This window comes from Xenopus laevis, chromosome 1L (assembly GCF_017654675.1).
Source record: "Xenopus laevis strain J_2021 chromosome 1L, Xenopus_laevis_v10.1, whole genome shotgun sequence".
NCBI lineage: Eukaryota > Metazoa > Chordata > Amphibia > Anura > Pipidae > Xenopus > Xenopus laevis.
The window spans coordinates 194,465,688-194,488,768 of record NC_054371.1 but is presented as its reverse complement, the minus strand read 5'-3'; the positions used below and the strand labels follow the sequence as shown (position 1 = coordinate 194,488,768).

The following is a 23,081-nucleotide window of genomic DNA, read 5'->3' as shown; positions in this document are numbered from 1 at the left end:
TTTTAGTAAACATTTACAGTCTCACAGCTGTGTGTTCACTCACTGCATATATTATACCCTTTAGATCCAAGAGGCCAAGGAATCCTTCACACTCAACCTTCTTAATGCTGCTGGTGGCGCCAGATTGGGTAGTATGATCACTGCAAAGTTAGAGATAATCAAAAATGACGATGCTGTTTTCTTTGAAGGTAATCCATTTTATTGTTTCATAGGTTAAGTATAATCTAATTTATTCAACATTTCTGCCCCAAACTTGAGATGTCAAGTGGAACACTCAAGTATCGGGCTTATACGTTGAAGAAATCACTATATATACTGTATATATATATATATATATATATATATATATACATACTAAATAAGACCAGCAACACAGAGATTTCTTGTGATAGAAAAAGAATGTATTAAAAAGTGCTTTACATGTTTTTCTTTTTCTATCACAAGAAATCTCGGTGTTGCTGGTCTTATTTAGTATTCCTTGGAGGTGGAGTGCTGCCCTGATCAACATTATATATATATATATATATATATATATATATATATATATATATATATATATATATATATATATATATATATATATATAAAACAAACAAAGGAAAGTTGTGCTCACCACTATTTTTTAAAACCATTAGGCGGGGGTGCAATGAGGCTGTGACCACAAAATACATATAGTCAAACACAAGAGTCCTCTGCACTCAACCCATTATCAATATATTTAAGACAGCGACATTTTGTGCATACTGCTACTGAAAAATGCCTTACCCTTTAAACAAAACAGTGATTGTTTGTCCATATATTGCAATATATTTAAGCTGGCCAACTACGTCAAAGTCATCCCATATCTGGCCAGTCCTACGCTTAATTTTCATCTGATTCATTAAAAATTCTATTGCTTCATTATACATTTTACAAAGGGACTAGGTTTTACCTGCAACTTACTAGCTGCTTCCAAAGTAAACCTCCATACTTGGCTGCCCTTTTATTAGACACCAGTGGGATCACCTGACTATAGCTGGGAAGGGTGGGAGCTACAACATGGAGCTGGTCACTGCTCCTGTATAAACTATAACAAACAAAGGAAAGTTGTGCTTTATCCTTGATAAAGGCCCAACGTTGGATACACGCTTGATGTGAAATAAAAGATTTTTTGATCACCTGAACAAGTGGAGTGCTGGTCCTTCTTGAAGGCTACATATTTTTATTTTGACCGCTGCACCCACGAAATTGTAAAGGAAAGAGTGCGGGTACTAACTGGACATTTATATATATATATATATATATATATATATATATATATATATATATATATATATATATATATATATGCACAGAGCTTAAATAAAATAGTCAATTCAGTAAAATATGTGTATTGTCAATTACCACTGTCAGAGCTATGTAAAACATAATTACATTATATATGGTTATAGTGTACTTCAGCACATACCTTATATTTATGTGCAACTATGATATACTGGTTTTATTCGTTTTGGATTTATAAAGAGGCACTTGGGATTGGGGAACTGCATTATTTGACTAAATGTGGGTATTTATAAATCTTTGAGTAGGGATGTAGCGAACGTCGGAAAAAAAGTTCGCGAACATATTCGCGAACTTGCGCAAAAACGCGAGCGGTTCGCGAACGGTTCGCGAACCCCATAGACTTCAATGGGAAGGCGAACTTTAACATCTAGAAAAGACATTTCTGGCCAGAAAAATGATTTTAAAGTTGTTTAAAGGGTGCAACGACCTGGACAGTGGCATGCCAGAGGGGGATCAAGGGCAAAAATGTATCTGAAAAATCTGCCTGTGTGTGCTTGGAAGAGATAGTGTAGGGGGAGAGCTGTTAGTGATTTCAGGGACAGATGATAGTAAGTTTGCTGGCTAGTAATCTGCTTGATACTGCTCTGTATTGGAGGGACAGAAGTCTGCAGGGATTTGAGGGACATTTTAGCTTAGGTAGCTTTGCTGGCTAGTAATCTGCTGTTCTCTTTAAACAACTGCCATACGTTGACCTTGTAGGCATTGTTTGCCCAGTTTTTTTGGACGCAGCCACTGAAGCACAGTTGCCAGAAAAAATATGCCATATAAATGCTGAAAATAGTCATTTTTCGCCATACGTTGACCTTGTAGACATTGTTTGCCCAGTTTTTTTGGACGCAGCCACTGAAGCACAGTTGCCAGAAAAATTATGCCATATAAATGCTGAAAATATAAATTTTTTTGGTTGCAGCCACTGAAGCACAGAGGCCAGAAAAATTATGCCATATAAATGCAGAAAATATGCATTTTTTTGGTCGCAGCCACTGAAGCACAGTTGACAGAAAAATTATGCCATATAAATGCTGAAAATATAAACTTTTTTGGTTGCAGCCACTGAAGCACAGAGGCCAGAAAAATTATGCCATATAAATGCAGAAAACATGCATTTTTTTGGTCGCAGCCACTGAAGCACAGTTGACAGAAAAATTATGCCATATAAATGCTGAAAATATAAATTTTTTTGGTTGCAGCCACTGAAGCACAGAGGCCAGAAAAATTATGCCATATAAATGCAGAAAATATGCATTTTTTTGGTCGCAGCCACTGAAGCACAGTTGCCAGAAAAAATATGCCATATAAATGCTGAAAATAGTCATTTTTTGCCATATACGTTGAGTCAACGTATGGCAAAAAATGACTATTTTCAGCATTTATATGGCATATTTTTTCTGGCCTCTGTGCTTCAGTGGCTGCGGCCAAAAAAACTGGGCAAACAATGCCTACAAGGTCAACGTCGTTGACCTTGTAGGCATTGTTTGCCCAGTTTTTTTGGCCGCAGCCACTGAAGCACAGAGGCCAGAAAAAATATGCCATATAAATGCTGAAAATAGTCATTTTTTTGGTCGCAGCCACTGAAGCACAGTTGCCAGAAAAATTATGCCATATAAATGCTGAAAATATAAATTTTTTTGGTTGCAGCCACTGAAGCACAGAGGCCAGAAAAATTATGCCATATAAATGCAGAAAATATGCATTTTTTTGGTTGCAGCCACTGAAGCACAGAGGCCAGAAAAATTATGCCATATAAATGCAGAAAATATGCATTTTTTTGGATGCAGCCACTGAAGCACAGTTGCCAGAAAAAATATGCCATATAAATGCTGAAAATAGTCATTTTTTGCCATACGTTGACCTTGTAGACATTGTTTGCCCAGTTTTTTTGGTTGCAGCCACTGAAGCACAGAGGCCAGAAAAAATTAAACCAGTAGGGTTTGCACCCTAGTTTGTAACGGTGGCGGAGGGAGGAGGAGGACGCTAAAGGACAGCTGTGTGTGGAGTCATGAGGCTTGAAGAGAAGGACAGCTGCATAGAAGTCAGAACAAGTCTTCCGGCGTGCAGTAACCCTCCGAGATCCACCCCTCATTCATTTTAATAAAGGTCAGGTAATCGACACTTTTGTGACCTAGGCGAGTTCTCTTCTCAGTTACAATCCCTCCTGCTGCACTGAAGGTCCTTTCTGAGAGCACACTTGAGGCTGGGCAAGACAAGAGGTTCATGGCAAATTGTGACAGCTCTGGCCACAGATCAAGCCTGCGCACCCAGTAGTCCAGGGGTTCATCGCTCCTCAGAGTGTCGATATCTGCAGTTAATGCCAGGTAGTCCGCTACCTGCCGGTCGAGGCGTTCTTTGAGGGTGGATCCAGAAGGGTTGTGGCGCTGCCTTGGACAGAAAAACATTTGCATGTCTGACGTTACAGACTGGCCAAAGGGCTTTGTCCTTGCAGGTGTGCTCGTGGCAGGATTACTGGCACCTCTGCCCCTGGAATGTTGATGAGTTCCTGAAGTGACATCACCCTTAAAAGCATTGTACAACATGTTTTGCAGGCTGGTTTGTAAATGCCGCATCTTTTCGGACTTGTGGTATGTTGGTAACATTTCTGACACTTTATGCTTGTACCGAGGGTCTAGTAGCGTTGCGACCCAGTACAGGTCCTTCTCCTTAAGCCTCTTGATACGGGGGTCCTTCAACAGGCATGACAGCATGAAAGACCCCATTCTCACAAGGTTGGATGCAGAGCTATCCATCTCCGCTTCCTCATTATCAAGGACTGCATCATCCACGGTCTCCTCCCCCCAGCCACGTACAAGACCAGGGGTCCCCAAAAGGTCACCACTAGCCCCCTGGGAAGCCTGCTCCTGTTGGTCCTCCTCCTCCTCCTCCACAAAGCCACCTTCCTCCTCTGACTCCACTTCTGGCACCTCTCCCTGCGTTGCAGCAGGTGCCTGGGTTCGTTCTGGTGATTCCGACCAGAAATCGTGCGCTTCCAGCTCCTCGTCACGCTGGTCTACAGCCTCATCTGTCACTCGTCGCACGGCACGCTCCAGGAAGAAAGCGAAGGGTATTAGGTCGCTGATGGTGCCTTCGGTGCGACTGACCATATTTGTCACCTCTTCAAAAGGTCGCATGAGCCTGCAGGCATCGCGCATAAGCACCCAGTAACGGGGGAAAAAAATCCCCAGCTGTGCAGATCCAGTCCTACCACCCAGTTCAAAAAGGTACTCGTTGACGGCCCTTTGTTGTTGCAGCAGACGTTCCAACATAAGGAGCGTTGAATTCCAGCGAGTCTGGCTGTCAGAAATCAAACGCCTGACTGGCATGTTGTAGCGCTGCTGAATGTCAGCAAGGCGTGCCATGGCTGTGTAGGAACGTCTGAAATGGGCCGACACCTTTCTGGACTGGGTGAGAACGTCCTGGAATCCTGGGTACTTGGAGACAAAACGTTGGACTATTAAATTTAACACATGTGCCATGCAGGGCACATGTGTTAAATTGCCTAGTCTCAACGCTGCCAACAGATTGCTTCCATTGTCACACACCACTTTTCCGATCTGCAGTTGGTGTGGGGTCAGCCACCGATCGGCCTGTGACTGCAGAGATGACAGGAGTACAGATCCGGTATGGTTTTTGCTTTCCAGGCACGTCATCCCCAAGACAGCGTGACAACGGCGTACCTGGCACGTCGAATAGCCTAGGGGGAGCTGGGGGTGCACAGGTGTGGAGGAGGAGAAGGAGGACCCAGCAGCAGAGTAAGAAGAAGAAGAAGACGAGGTAGAGAGCGATGGAGGAGTAGAGGTGGTGGCAGAACCGCGTGCAATCCGTGGCGGTGACACCAACTCCACTGTTGTTGTTGAGCTACCCATTCCCTGCTTCCCAGCCATTACCAAGTTCACCCAGTGGGCAGTGTAGGTGACATACCTGCCCTGACCATGCTTGGAGGACCATGCGTCAGTAGTCATATGGACCTTTGGCCCAACACTAAGTGACAGAGATGCGGTAACTTGGCTCTGCACATGTTGGTACAGGTGTGGTATTCCCTTTTTAGAAAAAAAATTGCGGCTGGGTACCTTCCACTGCGGTGTCCCAATTGCTACAAATTTGCGGAAGGCCTCAGAGTCCACCAGCTGGTATGGTAAAAGCTGGCGGGCTAAGAGTGCAGACAAGCCAGCTGTCAGACGCCGGGCAAGGGGGTGACAGTCAGACATTGGCTTCTTACGCTCAAACATGGCCTTCACAGAAACTTGGCTGGTGGCAGATGACTGGGAATGGGAACAGGTGGTCAAGGTGGAAGGCGGAGTGGAGGGTGGTTCAGACGGGTCAAGGAGAGCAGAGGTAGAGCAGTAAGATGCTGGACCAGAAGGAGTGTGGCTTTTAGTTTGCCTGTTGCCTTTGAGGTGTTGCTCCCAAAGTGCTTTGTGCTTGCCGCTCATGTGCCTTCGCATAGAAGTTGTACCTATGTGGCTGTTGGGCTTACCAAGGCTCAGTTTCTGACTGCACTCATTGCAAATTACAATGCTTTTGTCAGAGGCACACACATTAAAAAAATCCCACACTGCTGACTTTTTGGAAGTGTGCGATCTGGCGGTAACAGTAGAAGTTGGCGGAGTTGGCGGTATTGGCGGCAATGGCGGGTGCGTTGGCCGGCTGAACACAGGTGCCGATACATGTTGTTGCCCTGCTGATCCCTGCGGGCTGTCCTCCCTGCTTCTTCTAAGTCTTATTCTCCTACTGCCTCTCTGACTCTCCGTCTCTCCATCTGAACTACCCTCCTCTTGCTCTCTTCTACTAGGCACCCACAAAACATCAATCTCCTCATCATCATTCTCCTCAGATGCATCAATTTCTTCTGACACATCACAGAAGGAAGCAGCAGCGGGGACCTCCTCCTCATCACTCATTATGTCCATCTCTATCGTGTTCTCTGCCAGAATTAAATCTGGTGTAAGGTCCTCATCTCCTTCATCTTCTTCTGGCAATAATGGTTGCGCATTACTCAGTTCAAGAAACTCATTGGAAAATAACTCCTCTGACCCCAGTGAAGAAGGGGCACCGGTGGTGGAGGAAGTGTTACGTGGGGTGGCCATAGCAGTGGAGGATGAGGAGGATGTTGTGGTAAAGTTAGAAACGGTAGAGGATGGGGTGTGCTGTGTAAGCCAGTCAACTACCTCTTCAGCATTTTGGGAGTTCAGGGTCATTGGCTTTTTAAAACTGGGCAATTTGCTAGGGCCACAGGATTGCATAGCAGCACGGCCCCTAGCACGGCCTCTGCGTGGCGGCCTGCCTTTGCCTGGCATTATTTTTAAAAAAACAACAACAACAACAAAAACTCAGTTGGTTTTTCTGGAAACGATAATACACACAGCTAGATGGCGGGTTGAAGAAAACACTGTGCAAATAATGCCTACAAAGTCAACGTATACACTACTACAGCGGTGGATACGGATTACGTAAAATATATGAATGCTGCTTGAAAAAAAGTAACTCAAGTGGTTTTTCTAGAGACGATAATATTATCAATATTTAGACAAAATGTGAACAAGGTCACACAGCTCGATGGCGGGTTGAAGAAAACAGTGTGCAAATAATGCCTACAAGGTCAACGTATACACTACTACAGCGGTGGATACGGATTACGTAAAATATATGAATGCTGCTTGAAAAAAAGTAACTCAAGTGGTTTTTCTAGAGACGATAATATTATCAATATTTAGACAAAATGTGAACAAGCTCACACAGCTCGATGGCGGGTTGAAGAAAACAGTGTGCAAATAATGCCTACAAGGTCAACGTATACACTACTACAGCGGTGGATACGGATTACGTAAAATATATGAATGCTGCTTGAAAAAAGTGACTCCGGTGTTTTTTCTGGAGACGGTAATATTATGGATATTTAGACAGAATGGGAACAAGGTCACACAGCTCGATGGCGGGTTGAAGAAAACAGTGTGCAAATAATGCCTACAAGGCCAACGTATACACTACTACAGCGGTGGATACGGATTACGTAAAATATATGAATGCTGCTTGAAAAAAGTGACTCCGGTGTTTTTTCTGGAGACGGTAATATTATGGATATTTAGACAGAATGGGAACAAGGTCACACAGCTCGATGGCGGGTTGAAGAAAACAGTGTGCAAATAATGCCTACAAGGTCAACGTATACACTACTACAGCGGTGGATACGGATTACGTAAAATATATGAATGCTGCTTGAAAAAAAGTAACTCAAGTGGTTTTTCTAGAGACGATAATATTATCAATATTTAGACAAAATGTGAACAAGCTCACACAGCTCGATGGCGGGTTGAAGAAAACAGTGTGCAAATAATGCCTACAAGGTCAACGTATACACTACTACAGCGGTGGATACGGATTACGTAAAATATATGAATGCTGCTTGAAAAAAGTGACTCCGGTGTTTTTTCTGGAGACGGTAATATTATGGATATTTAGACAGAATGTGAACAAGGTCACACAGCTAGATGGCGGGTTGAAGAAAACACTGTGCAAATAATGCCTACAAGGTCAACGTATACACTACTACAGCGGTGGATACGGATTACGTAAAATATATTATGGCTGCTTGAAAAAAGTCACTCCGGTGTTTTTTCTGGAGACGGTAATATTATGGATATTTAGACAGAATGTGAACAAGGTCACACAGCTAGATGGCGGGTTGAAGAAAACACTGTGCAAATAATGCCTACAAGGTCAACGTATACACTACTACAGCGGTGGATACGGATTACGTAAAATATATTATGGCTGCTTGAAAAAAGTCACTCCGGTGTTTTTTCTGGAGACGGTAATATTATGGATATTTAGACAGAATGTGAACAAGGTCACACAGCTAGGTGGCGGGTTGAAGAAAACACTGTGCAAATAATGCCTACAAGGTCAACGTATACACTACTACAGCGGTGGATACGGATTACGTAAAATATATTATGGCTGCTTGAAAAAAGTCACTCCGGTGTTTTTTCTGGAGACGGTAATATTATGGATATTTAGACAGAATGTGAACAAGGTCACACAGCTAGATGGCGGGTTGAAGAAAACACTGTGCAAATAATGCCTACAGGGCAAATAATGCCTAAAAGGTCAACTTATACACTACTACAGCGGTAGTAAAATAAAAAAAAGTAAAATAAAAAAAAATGAATATTAAAAAAAAAAAATTAAAGTTGGTGCTGCTGAACTACTAGGAGCAGCAGATTAGCACACCAGTCCCACTCCCCAACACTGCTAGACTAATAGCACTGGGCTCTTATAGTAGTAGTAGTAGTAGTAGTAGTAAAACAACAAAAAAATAAATAAAAGCAGTCCTTACAAGGACTACTGTTATTGCAGCAGTCAGCAGATGAGATCAGAAGCAGGACAGCTGCCCACTGCAGCTACATACAGAGCACTGCAGTAGAAGGTAGATTACTAGCCAGCAAAGCTACCTAAGCTTAAATGTCCCTCAAACCCCTGCAGACTTCTGTCCCTCCAATAACAGAGCAGTATCAAAACGATTACTAGCCAGCAAACTTTCAACTGTCCCTGAAATCACTAACAGGCAGGCAGCTCTCTCCCTACACTATCTCTTCAGCACACACAGGCAGAGTGAAAAAACGCTGCAGGGCTTCGGTTTTTATAGGGAAGGGGAGTGGTCCAGGGGAGAGCTTCCTGATTGGCTGCCATGTACCTGCTGGTCTGGGGTGAGAGGGCAAAAAAAGCGCCAACAATGGCGAACCCAAAATGGCGAACGTCGCGCGACGTTCGCGAACTTCCGGCGAGCGCGAACACCCGATGTTCGCGCGAACAAGTTCGCCGGCGAACAGTTCGCGACATCTCTATCTTTGAGATACGTCTGTTTAAATTGTGCAAATGTAGGAATGCGAGTATGTGCTTTGTAACTGAAATGTCAACCTCTTTTCTGTTTAGAACCTGTTGTGATTTGGGTAGAAGAAGGGCAAAGTGCAAACCTCACTGTTGTAAGAAATGGCTCAGCAGATTTTGTCTCCTCTGTCATGTACACTACCATCAATGGAGTTGCCAGAGCGGAAGATGAAGACTTTATTTACAGCTATGGAAATATTCTGGTGTTTGATGTTGGACAAAGAGTGCTCAATATAACAATTAATACCAATGAAGATGATATCCCAGAAACAGATGAGCCCTTTTATATATTGCTTCTCAATACAACAGGTTATAAAAATTGCAAAACATATTAAATTATGGGTTTTTTTGGGGGGGGGTTGCAATAGGCTATGAACCGTATATTATAATAACTTAAGTCCCTTCAAATTTTTCCTACAGGAAGTATTTTTACAATACATATACCCTGTTAATAACCAGCTATTACTACCTAATTTATATGAATGAAATTTACCATTTTTTGAGTTTAATTTGAATATAGAGAACAACTGATTTTGGTTTGTTGTGCTCCATGGAGTAAGCCATAGCATGCTTGTAATTTTCTTTTTAGGTGACACAGTTGTGAGTGGAAATGGAAATGCAACAGTTATTATTAAAGCTAATGATGATCCAAATGGTATATTTTCTATTGAGCCCATTGATAAAGCTGTTGAAGAAGGGACAACAATGAACTTCAAGTAAGAACTGTGATAGTATTTTAAAGTCTAACACTGGGGGGCACATTTACTAAGGGTTCGAAGTGAATTCAAAGTGAATTTTCGAATTCAAAAACTTTGAATTTCTAAGTAATTTTTGGGTACTTCGACCATCGAATAGGCCAAATTCAACTTCGATTCGAATTGGAAAAACTTTGAATATTCGACCATTGGAAAATCGAAGTTCTGTCTCTTTAAAAAACTTCAACTTCGACACTTCACCACCTTAAACCTGCCAAATTGCTATGTTAGCCTATGGGGACCTCCTAGAACCTATAGCCAACATTTGGCTAAGTTTTTAGAAGTAAAAGGTTTTTTTTGAAAATCGTTTGATCGATCGATTAAATCCTTTGAATCGTTCGATTCGAATGATTTCTACGATCGATCGAATGATTTTAATCTGCTAAATTTAATTTTAAAAAAACTTAGACTGTCTAATTTTTTCAATTCGATGGCGGAATATTACTGTATTTTTCATAAACTTGAATCTGCATGCTAAGGTTAGCGTTTTGTTAAATATTTTGCCAAAACTTTGGTGAAGGATTCAGTATTCATGTTAATCCAAAAATTAATCCCTTCTTGACACTGAGTTTATTTTAAAAAGACCGTAAAATGTTAAATGTATTTTGTACATATAGTTTTTTTTTTTAATTTTTGCGCAATATTGTGCTCTATATTTTCAACCAATGAGCTTTGTCATTATTGGAACTAAAAGAAGAAATACAAATTTGGATAAACTGTAGAAGCCAAGTTTTTAGGAGATTGTTTTTGGGCAGCATGAGAAAAAAATGTCCTGCAAGCCTCCACCACTTTTACAGTAAGGCTATTGTTAGATGAGTGAGTGGCAGCTCATACACACTGACTATTGGTGGCCTATTGACAAAACTGATCTCAAACATAGATGTTGATGCAACAGTTGTCCTTTAATATGAATGACATTAGAAATACCCCAGTCTTTTACAATAGCAACATTCTTATTTTTGCCTTTATTTTGTTAGCTTGAGCAGCTATCTAACTGTATCATTATGTATGTAAGCATGGTAATCTATTGCTATAGTAGTGATATCTAATGATATACATACATACATCCATACACAAGGAAACACCAGACAATTTAGGTGTCCTTAGACTAAGCATGCAGGTATATATTAATTATATTATATACACACACATTGTAATATATTATTTATACTTATTTGCAATTGTGTATATAATTGTGGCTTTTCTTTTTCAGGGTGGTGAGAAACAGGGGTCATTTTGGCAATGTGTATTTACAATGGGAGCTTTTTCAGAACAATTCTACCTTACAACCAGGACAAGAGTTTTATGAACCGTCAGGCAGTATTTGGTTCACGGATGGAGAACAATTTAAGTATATTACCCTGCATGCCATTTCTGATCTTATTCCAGAGTTCAATGAGTTTTACACTTTAATGTTGGTGAACATCTCAGGTATGTTTTCAAAATTTTAAGTCAACACCATTAAGCTTTTCATTATTGAATATCTGAAAACGGGATACAGCTTATAGACAAAACCTATTTACTCATGCTCAAATATAAATTGTTTTATTTCAGAAATAAGAATAGCAGCCTTTATTATACTATCTGCTAAAGTTCCTTTCAATTTGTCTCTGTTTCATGGTTATATTCTGTATACTGTATGTTTCATCTTAATTCATTTACTTTGTTAATAAAAGGTGGATCTCCTGGTCCTGGTGGCAAACTGGCAAAAAAGGATCTTAATGTAACAGTGATGATTCCTTTCAATGACGACCCTTTTGGAGTGTTTGTGTTAAGTCCAGAGAGCCTAAATAGAGAGGTAGCAGAAGATGTAAACTCTGAGGATGACATGAGCTTTATTACTAACTTCTCTATTTGGAGACATCAGGGCACATATGGGAATGTCCGGGTCGGCTGGGAAGTATTGTCAAGCACATACAGAAATGGCCTCCCACCTATGATGGATTTTTTGCTTCTTGCTCTGTTCCCACCCTCTGTACTGTTGCAGCCTCACAAGCGCCGTCATTACAGTGGCACCGATGCACTATATTTTAATGGTGCTGAAGATTCATTTGGCTTTATTGATGAACATGATATGAGGGACATGAACAACACTCTGACAAATTTCACCTTTTCAGCCTGGGTCATACCACAGATGAATACCAATGGATTTGTCATATCAAAGGAAAGCGATAATGGCATTTTGTATTATGGTGTGAAAGTTGAAACAAACGAATCCTTTATTTTTTTAATTCTTTGTTACACAACTTTTGGGTCTAACATTACTTATATCGCAAAGGCTGGGATGCCAAAGTTAATTGATGAAACCGTATGGATACATCTTTTAATTACATTAGATGATGGCTTTATTGAGTTTTATATTGATGGAAGCCCTATCTCTGGTGGAATCAAGAGCCTTAAAGGTGAAGCAATAATTAATGGTATGTATTTCTGTAGGGATTAATGTAGTAATACGGTATGCAAAGATTTTGGTGGTTGTGGTGGTTGGACGGTACAATTATTCAAAATAATCGTTTGGCTCCTAGACTTTTGATTGGTTTCACGAAAACAATATCACAAAGGTTTTTGCTATTGCAACTGATTTTCTTGTTAGTATATTTAACAAACACCCTGAATAGACAAAAACATTTTTTTGTTGATTTGGAGAAGAAATTCAGTTTTCACAAATGTTAAATTAATTTTCAAAAACTCACCAGGTTTTCGCTGCAGAATGTTTTGATTCACATTTTCAGAATTATTTTAGGTTGATTTTGTAACAACTTAAATTAGAAAAAAGTCAGCATTTTATTTTTTATATTTTCCAATATGATTTTTTTTTTCAAATAACTGAAAAGATGTTATCTACAATTGTAACAAATAGGCCCATTAGTTTCCATTTTTTAAATCTATTTTCTATGTACTTTCACCAGTAGGTAATACTTATTGTATGGTATTTGTTGTATCTCTTTGCCCCTCCTTCACATTAAAGTAAATTAGCCTTTAAGTGCTCAAATCAATGTATATTAAACTGTAACTCTTTTCTGCATCAGGCCCTGGGACACTTCGTGTAGGTGCAGGATTAAGCGGGAACACAAGATATATTGGAATGCTCCAAGATGTGAGGCTTTATTTTCAGAAACTATCTCGAGCAGAAATATCTGAACTTCATGCCACACCAGCAAAAAGTGACCTGCACCCAACATCTGGATATTTGGAATACAGACAAGGAGAAACACACAAATCATTCATCATATCAGCACGAAATGACAGTGAAGAGGAAGGAGAAGAACTTTTTATACTGAAGCTGGTATCTGTGTATGGTGGTGCTAGGATTCCAGAGGAGAACACAACTTCAGAGATAAGAATCCAGAAAAGTGATAATGCCAATGGATTGTTTGGCTTCACTGGACCCTGTATTCCACAGGTGAGATTTATTATTAAACAAGTCTTTTATTGAAAGAGCAGTAAGGGCATACAATATATATACCTGACTCTCCAAAATTAGGCTGGGCGTTCTTGGTTCTCTGCCCCAAACTGGATAAAGCATATCCCAAGGTGGTTGGGCTTCAGTTAGATATGAGTCCGTGTGTAACTGAGCAGTGCCAAGGTCGATTGGTAACAAGTTCTAAAATATCATAAATGTTTGGTTCAAAATGTTGGTATGGGATCTAGAAATCATTGTATGGGACTCTATGCAGATGATATTGTGATAACATTATCTAATCCAGTAAATTCCCTCCCTACATTAATGGATTTTAGAAAATATTTTGGAGATATTTCTTACTACAAGATAAATGAAAACAAAACTCAAGCCTTAAGTGTAAGGCCACACAGGGCGTTTTGGGGCGATTTGGTCGCCTGGCCACTAATCGCCTCGTTTTTGTGGCGACCAATCTCCCCAAACGCCTTCCCTGAATATGCGCTGGCTAAAATGAAAAAATGCTGGCGCTAATCACACGCGTCGATTCGTTTTCCAAAGTCGCCCGAAGTTTCCTCGTGAGGCAACTTCGGAGAACGAACTGCCACGTGTGATTAGCGCCGGCGTTTTTCCATTTTACCCGGCGAGGAACAGGGAAGGCGTATAGGAGAGATTGGTCACCACAAAAACGAGGCGATTAGTCGCTAGGCGACCAAATCTCCCCAAAACGCCCTGTGTGGACTTACCCTAAATATCAACCTTCCTCGTACCACTTTACAGAAATGTAAACAACAATTTAAAACAATTAAAAACATACATACAGTTTAAAACATACAGTATATTACATTGCTAATATACTTCATCAAGCAGCATAACTTATGACCTCAAGTTCACAGAAACCATGGGCAAAAATAGAGAATACTATGTTTCACCATCCTTATCATAATCAGTTGGTCAAAAAACAACATAAACCACAAAATACTTGAAACTCTGCCTTTCACCATTAAAGCTGTTATCAAAACATGGAGGAAATATATAACAAGTCCTATAGATTCATTCTATCCCTCCCCACTGGCTCCAATTAGAATATTTGAACCAACTGGGACAAAATGGTCTACTGACCTATACATAATAGATCATTTAAAACATTTGAAACTCTTAAGCAAGAATTACCTCTAGAACATTCCAAATTTTACAAATAATTACAATTAAGGGACTTTTTGAATTCTGTGCCACAGGAAAAATGTCACACTCTAACTAAATTTGAGACTTTCATATCATCTAAATCAGACATCACGAAAGCCTTGCGCAATGTTATTCTGTTCTGGTAGTAAGAACCCAATTTGAAAAAACTCTTGCAATGGAGAGGTGGGAAAAAATTCTGAGAAAAAATTGTCTGATGAAGATTGGACACAAAAACTATCCAAGTGTATTACACATCAAGAAAACTTCTATAAGTTGCTATATAATTAGTACTTAACACCAGTAAAGCTATCGAAAATGTTCCAAGATACATCATTATTGTGTTAAAGAAATTGTGGAAAAGATGCGATGATACAGATGAAGCCACTTGGATTTGTGAGTTAAATGCGTCATGACTCAGAGTTAATTGAAGAAACTGTGTTATCTAAAGTTATCTTAACTCATTTAATGCATTTAACCTTTTCATTAGCATACCAAAGCACCATTGTTCACAATGGTGAATGCTTTAATTAGATGGGATGTTGTGACACAGTTTTCTGTGTTAAATGAGATAAATGGGATATCTGTGTTTAGTTATTCTGTGTCAAACAGACAAACCAAAGTGGCTGCATCTGTACATACACGGTGGTCCTGTAAAAAATACAATCCAATTGGTCTATCATAATAAAGCTTCTTTCTGATGTCACCCAGAAATCCTGACAGAATCTCCCAGAAGCTGTAATATTCAACATATATCTGGCCTTAACAAACAAATCACTTGAAATACATTTAACATTTTAAAAGCTATTAGATTCAGCTAGACTTGGAAAAACCAACAGATACCAACCTGCTCACAGGTTATAAAGGAAGTGAGTACAAATTTAGATTTTGAGTCAGCACCACTAGGAGGGAGGAGAAAACATAATATACACAAAGCTTGTGAGATTTGGAAGAACTTCATTAACTCTTATTATACGTGATCTCAATTAACATAGGTTTATATATATCCGGAATCCCGTGATCCAGAAAGCGCTGAATTATGTAAAGGCTGCTTCCCATAGACTCCATTTCATTAAAAAAAATCCAAATTTTTCAAAATTATTTCCTTTTACTCTGTAATAATAAAACAGTACCTTGTAATTGATCCAAGTGAAGATATTGTCAATCCTTACTGAAGGCAAAACAATCCTACTGGGTTTAATTCATGTTTAAATCTTATTTTACTAGACTTAAGGTATTAGATCCAAATTATAGAAATATCGATTATCCAGAAAGCTCCAGGTCATGAGCATTCTGGATAACGGGTCCCATACCTGTATATGGTTTAGAAGCAGAGATTACTCCTTGTATAATGCAACAATGAGCTGTATTAACCTTTTTGTTTTGTTTATTTGTGTGTTATGTCTTGTTCTCTAATCATATTGGAAAACTTTAATAAAAATAAGTTTTTTAAAGTTTTTGGTATGAATAAATATATGATAAATTGCTTACAAATTGGGCATGTAGCGCTATATATAAATGATCATACAATAATGTTCATAATAAATGAACAAATCTACTGTTTAGTACTGAAGTTCATTTTATAAAAGAAACTGGCTAAGCAGAAAGTTACTACTACATGTTGCGACAACAGTAACTATATTATGTAAATATTTACATCTTGACAGTACTTGAGATGGTTTTGTACAGACTATTCCTTTTTAGATTAGGGATAATCTAACTTCTTTATAAAAATATGCCCTTAAAGGACATGTCAACCATTTTTCCAGTTTTGGCATGCCTGTATACATCACCTTAACCCAACCCGAACCGCATTAGTTTCACACCGAAATTCCCCTCCTGCTCCCTGCACCACTGCGTTCTTTCTCGGTACACTCAAGCATTTACCCGGCGGCCATTTTTTCCGGGTTGCGAGCTTCCGGATTGTATTGCACATGCGCCAATGGTCCCTCCCGTCTGATCTCTACATTATGGTTACTATGTTATTATGGATATTATGGAAAAGGCAGTGTAATAGTTAAAGTCTCCGGCTTTCCGCTCCTTGCAGTCAGCAGAAGAAATATGTGCTTGGAGGAAGGGGGGGGGGGGAGAGGAGAGTTAAGATCTACAAGTCTGTATAGCAACCGGCAATGCTATTTGTTGATTGGCGGATCAAATGGATAGGCGTGCTTTGACAGTTCACTAATGATGCGGCTGAAAGTTTTAGCCAAAGCTGATTTCCCTCTACTGCGCATGAAAGATTATTTGCTAGAAAGTGCGCATGTGCAGATCGCCAAGTGGCAGCGCTCGTTCTGAAGGGAGGGGGGAGAGAGGCAGATCGTGGAGGAAAGAAGAAGGAAGCTGAAATCAACCAAGCTGCTTAGCGGATTGCTTTTCAAGGACTGGAGTAATCGGTATGTGAAGAATGTAGTGAGGCTTTTTACTGATTAAACTATTGCTGTGGGGGTTAACATGTCCTTTAATTGTTGGCTAATGGGCAGTTTTTCAAAAATGATAAAAAATGATTTATAGAAAGATTTGAGTCTGTGTTATGTTTATTCTTTACATGAAGGAACCTAAACCTTGTGGTAGTTCATTGAACCCTTAATATTGTTTTCTATTTTTCATAGTCCATAGAGGAAGGATCTACCATATCTTGTATTGTGGAACGTACAAGAGGAGCGCTGGACACTGTGTATGTGTTTTACTCTATCTCATCGATTGACTTACCCAGCCCTAATCAAACTGTTAATGATTTTACAAGCAGCAAAGGAAATATCACATTTCGTCCTTTCCAAAGATCAATGGTAAATAGTAGATATGTGTTATAACCCATAATCTTATAAAAGGGTTAGTGTCATTTGAAATATTTATTTATTTTAAAGTAAAGGGTAAAAAAAATTCTTTATAAAACATTTACACTTTAGGGATGCTGTCTAGATTCTCTAGATTTCTAAAGCTAATGTATGTAGATGTAAAACCTGATATGTTTGACAAAACCTTTAATTAATTAAATAAGCTCAGAACAGGCATCAATATGGTAATGGTAATAGGCATTGGAAACTCATACTATGTTGTTTGTATTTTTAATTACCTTACTGAATTAGCTCTTAAATCTATTATTAAATACTTTTGCATGTACAAATGCTTACATTTTTTAAATGTAGGCCTAAAATTAAATTTCTTACTATGATTTCTTGGTATAACTTTTTTAATAATTACACATTTCTGTGGCAGGTTTTAAACCTGAATGCTGTAGATGATGAGATACCTGAACTGGAAGAAGCTTTCCGTGTAACTTTAGTAAATGCTCTTTCTGCTGATGGAAAAATTGGTTCCACACCAACCAGTGGAGCGAGCATAGATCCAAATAAGAGAATAGAAGATATTAAAATTGTTGCAAGCGATCACCCATATGGTAATTATGATTTTAAAATTATTTCTGATTGTTGTTTTGGAAAAAAAATATTTATAATGAAACACCTGGGGGCAGATTTATCAAGGGTCGAATTTCGAAGTGCAAAAAACTTCGAAATTTGACCATTGAATAGGCTAGTCCGACATTCGAAGTCGAATTGGAAGGATTTTTAAAATCGTCCAATCATACTACGATCGTACTGCGACCGTACTTCGATCGTACTCCGAATCGAACGATTCGAACGATTAATCGTATGATTTCACTTCGGCTTCTAAAAACGTAGCCAAATGTTGGCTATATGTTCTAGGAGGTCCCCATAGGCTAACACAGCAATTCAGCAGGTTTAAGGTGGCGAAGTGTCAAAGTCAAAGTTTTTTAAAGAGACAGTACTTAGATTATCGAATGATCGAATAGTCAAAGCATTTTCATTTTGAATCGAAGTCGAATTCGGCCTATTCGATGTTCGAAGTACCCAAAAACTTTGAATTAGAAATTCAAAGTTTTGTCAATTCGAATATTCACTTTGAATTCACTTCGACCCTTAGTAAATGTGCCCCTTAATGAAGCTCAGCAATAATTTTGTGAATTAGCCCACAAAGAGAGACAACAATTTGTCATTTTTCCTGTATTTGGATATATAGTATTGTGAAAACACACATCCTACAGAAACAAAAACATGTAATTAGTCTCCTGTGCACTGCAGAACCTTTTGGAACTTGCCCTCTGAACATTATATTCCACCTACTTTCCAACATGCACTTGTAATACTAGGAATAAACTTCTAAATGACATTCATAACTTTACCTGCAACCCCATAAAACAGTATGTTCTACAGTTGACATTAGCATTATAATTCCCTCAAAAAATGAAGGTTACAGATATACTGCACCCAAGACTTAGTACAACTCACATGGAGAAGTAAATATTGGATGAAGAAAGCACAATGTTTGTTAAAGTAAACTTCTCCTGGCTAATGCAGAAATATCCATATACTGTATGTAGCATATGTTTGATTTTTCCCAGTTTCACAGTCTCTCTCATCTAAAGGAATAACCGGTTAGGTCAATGTCATGCCAGGAAATTAATCGCCAGTAATAAATCTCTGCTTCTGTGGGCAAATCTCCTTGTAGACTGAAGCGACACATGGTTTTTACCATTATTGCCAATGGGAAAGCTTTCACAGGAGATTAGTTGCCCACAGAAGCAACCTGGTGTACCATTGCCCTTAGGGTCATCACCCCATTGGCAGGATTAATCCAGACCCATAACTGTTTCTTTTGATTATCTGAAGCTTATCTTCTTTGTTCCAAAGTTTATTTGTTTACACCTGATGCAAGATGAAGCCCTTAATTCTGTTAGCTTCACTAGTAGGCTAAAGTCCCTTATTGCATGCATAAAAGGACTATAAAATAAGTTTTCTGCAGCAGATTAATGAAACGTGAATTTCTAACCAGTTACTTTTGTCATCTCAACACATTATCATTAACCCTACAGAAAGGAAAATTAGAAGGACTATCCCCTCTCCTGCCACCAGGAGACCAGCTGGTCCTCTTTTTAATGCAAAAACACTGAACAATAAAAACTTTACAGTCTCACAAGTGATGCCCTTGTTTTTTGAACATAGTCCACACTGCAACAGAGAATTTTGTTGGCTTCTGGTACACAATCTGTACCCACCTTATTTCACAATGTTCCATGAAAAATATTACATTGCAAAATGTATTTTTTTTAGTTTTTCAGTTTATAGCATTTATTATATTTTCCCCTAGGAATGTAACATGAATTAATGCAATTGAATTTTACTTTACTGTAGCTTGGGCATTTAACATAGCTAATGATTGAATTCAAACCAATTTCAAATATTAAAACATTACATGTGACCTAGTGAAAACGATTTTTAATGACTGACAAAAAATATGCAATTGACATTTTACAGGATTACTGCAGTTTTCTCTAGCCTCACCACCAAAACCAGAAGACAACATGACCCTTCCTTCTATGTCTGTCCCTACCATATCTGTGAAGGAAGAAATAGGTCAAGTGAAGTTGCTAGTAGTTCGTGCCCAAGGACTCCTAGGACATGTGAGAGTTGATTATAGAACCATCTCCCTGACAGCATTCAGCCCTAAAGATTATAAGGTGATTACATTACAAAATAGTAAGATTGCCAGTAATGGAAAAGGGTCATTACTTCATTTTAACATGCTGATTTTTGTTTTCAATTAGGAAACATATGACCTATTGGACTTTCAGCCTGGAGAACGATATAAATATATCACTGTTAACATTACTGATAATTCCATTCCAGAGTTAGCCAAATCCTTTAGAGTTGAACTGCTGAATGCAGATGGGGGAGGTAAGTACATATAAGTACTACTATATAAGTAATCCATCAAAAGAGCAACAATTGTTGCCAAACAGTATGATTAAAAAGCTCCAATCGTTAGTGTTAAAATAGTAGGATTAATAATAACACTTAGAGGGTTATTTATCAAAATCCAAATTTTTCCGATGTTTTAAATATAAAAAGTCTGACCAAACTAAAATCCCCAATTTACTTTTATATATCATAAAAAAAATTGTATCGACAAAAAAACCACAACTTTTTTTGGTTTGTCCATGAAAACTGCACCTGAAAAGTCAGAATTTTTCATGAAATCAATGGAAAAACTGGAAATGTTCAGATTATCGTACGAAACCCAGCACAGACAATAATATCTTCAAATTGCAAATAGGACCTCTACTTTTGACTTCTACAGGACCTCAACAGGTTGAAGATGGAGTATTTTTGGGTTCTGACTTTTTGCATCCTAGGGGCATAATACGTAAATCTCGAAAATTTGAGATTTATTTGTCCACTAAAAATTCAGATTTTATAGTAAAAAAACTCAATTTTTTGTGGTTTTTACCATTCAGACTTTAATAAATAACCCCCTAAATAAATGTTGATGATGATGATGATGATGAATCAATGAGTATTAAATAAGGTGAATTAAAATATTGAGACATGGCATTCCAGTAAAACATTATTACATTTGGAGACCGGAGGTATTCTTTGGATCGTAATCCTTTTTTCTTTAAACTTTAAACTTTTATAACTTTTTGACCCGTAGATTGATTCTACCCTGTGGCTTAAACAAAAGAACATATCTTGTGCAACTTGTATTTTCTACATGGCAAGTTCCTCATTTAGTTCATCATTTCCCATGGATGACATACAACTCTTTGTATACACAACAATATATGATTTTTTGCATACCATAGTTTGCAAGTTTACTATTCCAGTCATAAATCATAGTAAATTCTACAACAACACTCTCCTTGGGAAGTGGTCTCATAGTTTTAGTGTTTGTACTGTTCTATACTTTTATACCTACCTTCCTATTCATGTTCCAGTAAAACATTCTAGTTCTTCTCTGACCACTGCTAAATGTTCTATCTTTTCTTAATTTCATATATGTGTATATGTATCTATCCATGTGTCTTTTCCTGAAGTCGCTGAACTCTTTAGGATTGATGGCAGTGGTAGTGGTGATGGGGACATGGAATTCTTCCTCCCAGCTGTCCATCAGAGGGGTAAGCACCTCATTCTGTCCTGCCTCTTTTAACTGAAGTTGGGATATGTGTCAGAAATTGCAAGAGTGCCTTTAATGATACATTACTTAAATTATTAGCACTTGGACATATTTCCTTTTTTGTGAATTGTAAATTGCAAATAACACAGAAATTAGCACTTTTTTGACTGATGAGAGTGATGTAGGTTTTTCTTTTGACTGGGTGACTTTCCTTGTAAAGTGATACAGCATATGTGTAGTTTGAATTGTGATTTATTTGCAGTTCAAACCACTGGCTGGCAGAATGGGCATCATTCACAAGAATGTCATTGGCCTTTTGTGTGTCCTTTAGTCAGCAGGCATTGCTGCCAGGACATCATTGATGGCATCCTCATGGTATTCACCTCGAGTACTCGAGGAGTTTAGCCTACTATTTTTACACCACAAAATAAATCTACCCCTTAATGTTCCATGATTGTACCAAGGAATTACTAATGTGGTGCGATCACTGAAAATGGGATTTTACCCAGGTCTTTTAATTCCTGTTAGTAAGGTATAAGATATTGCAACAATAAAAAAATCCACTATAGGGTCATTAACTAACCCCAGGGGGTGCAAGTGCAAAAGCGACAAGGAGCACTACATTAAGGTAGGCAGTAAAGACAGGGCCCCTGCCACTCCATGTCTTGCTCCTTGTTCAGTGTAAAAATAAAAATATAGGCTGTGCAAAATAAAAAAAGTTTCCAATATAGTTAGTCAAAAATGAAATGTATAAAGGCTGGAGTGACTGGATGTCTAACATAATAGCCAGAACACTATTTCCTGCTTTTCAGCTCTCTTGGTTTTCACTGATTGATTACCAGGCAGCAACCAATTAGTGACTGGAGGGGAGGCCATATTTGGGTCATAACCATTTGCTTTTGACTCTGACCTGCATGCTAAGGATCAATTGCAAACTCACTGAACAGTTATGTTCCATGTGGTCAAATTTCAATGGAGGAATACGTATCAGCACTACAAATGTCTAGAAAACCTTCAAATCATCAAATATAAATTTTATTTTGCCCTACACATGTGCCCACTGTCTAGATAAGTTGCCATGAGTCAGGAAATGTAGGGGGGAAGGAGGGGACCCCCAAAAAATTTTTCTATCTTTTTCAGCCTATCACCCATAATGTAGAAAACACGTCAGAGTTTTTTTGGGACTTAGAAAAAATTTTGAACCAATCCCTATCTACTCTAGCGTAAAAGGTAGCGTTCAGTACACTGCGCAAGTTAGTGAATTTGCGTAGTTACTTCGCTAGCGAAAATTCGCCTGGCGTAAGGGTGCGAAGTAACACTAGCGAAACTACGCCAGCGTTCGTTAGTGAATTTGCGCAGTAACGAAAATGCCAAACGCTAGCGAATTAACGCTAGCGTTCGGCGCTTCGGCGCTTAGTGAATTTGCCCCTATATATTTTTGGCTAACTACAGGTATATTAGATTTTTTTTTTATTTTGCACATACTATTTACCCAGCTTTTATTTTTACACTGAAAAATTCCGTTTAAGGGTTGAACTTTGCCAATTGTGTTTTTTTAACTCTCAATAATT

The 23,081-nt window shown here is 38.7% G+C and overlaps 1 protein-coding gene across 1 annotated transcript in view; it reads left to right on the top strand.

Moving 5' to 3' along the window:
• Positions 1 to 23,081, top strand: part of LOC108695679 (adhesion G-protein coupled receptor V1) — a 208,008-nt gene that overhangs the window by 29,410 nt on the left and 155,517 nt on the right. Inside the window, exons 15-25 of the mRNA XM_041568538.1 lie at positions 65 to 188; positions 9,250 to 9,513; positions 9,794 to 9,920; positions 11,173 to 11,390; positions 11,636 to 12,379; positions 12,989 to 13,362; positions 17,148 to 17,324; positions 17,755 to 17,935; positions 19,872 to 20,074; positions 20,162 to 20,291; positions 21,431 to 21,511. Coding sequence (XP_041424472.1) covers positions 65 to 188; positions 9,250 to 9,513; positions 9,794 to 9,920; positions 11,173 to 11,390; positions 11,636 to 12,379; positions 12,989 to 13,362; positions 17,148 to 17,324; positions 17,755 to 17,935; positions 19,872 to 20,074; positions 20,162 to 20,291; positions 21,431 to 21,511 — 2,623 coding nt within the window. The remainder of the gene's footprint in view (positions 1 to 64; positions 189 to 9,249; positions 9,514 to 9,793; positions 9,921 to 11,172; positions 11,391 to 11,635; positions 12,380 to 12,988; positions 13,363 to 17,147; positions 17,325 to 17,754; positions 17,936 to 19,871; positions 20,075 to 20,161; positions 20,292 to 21,430; positions 21,512 to 23,081) is intronic.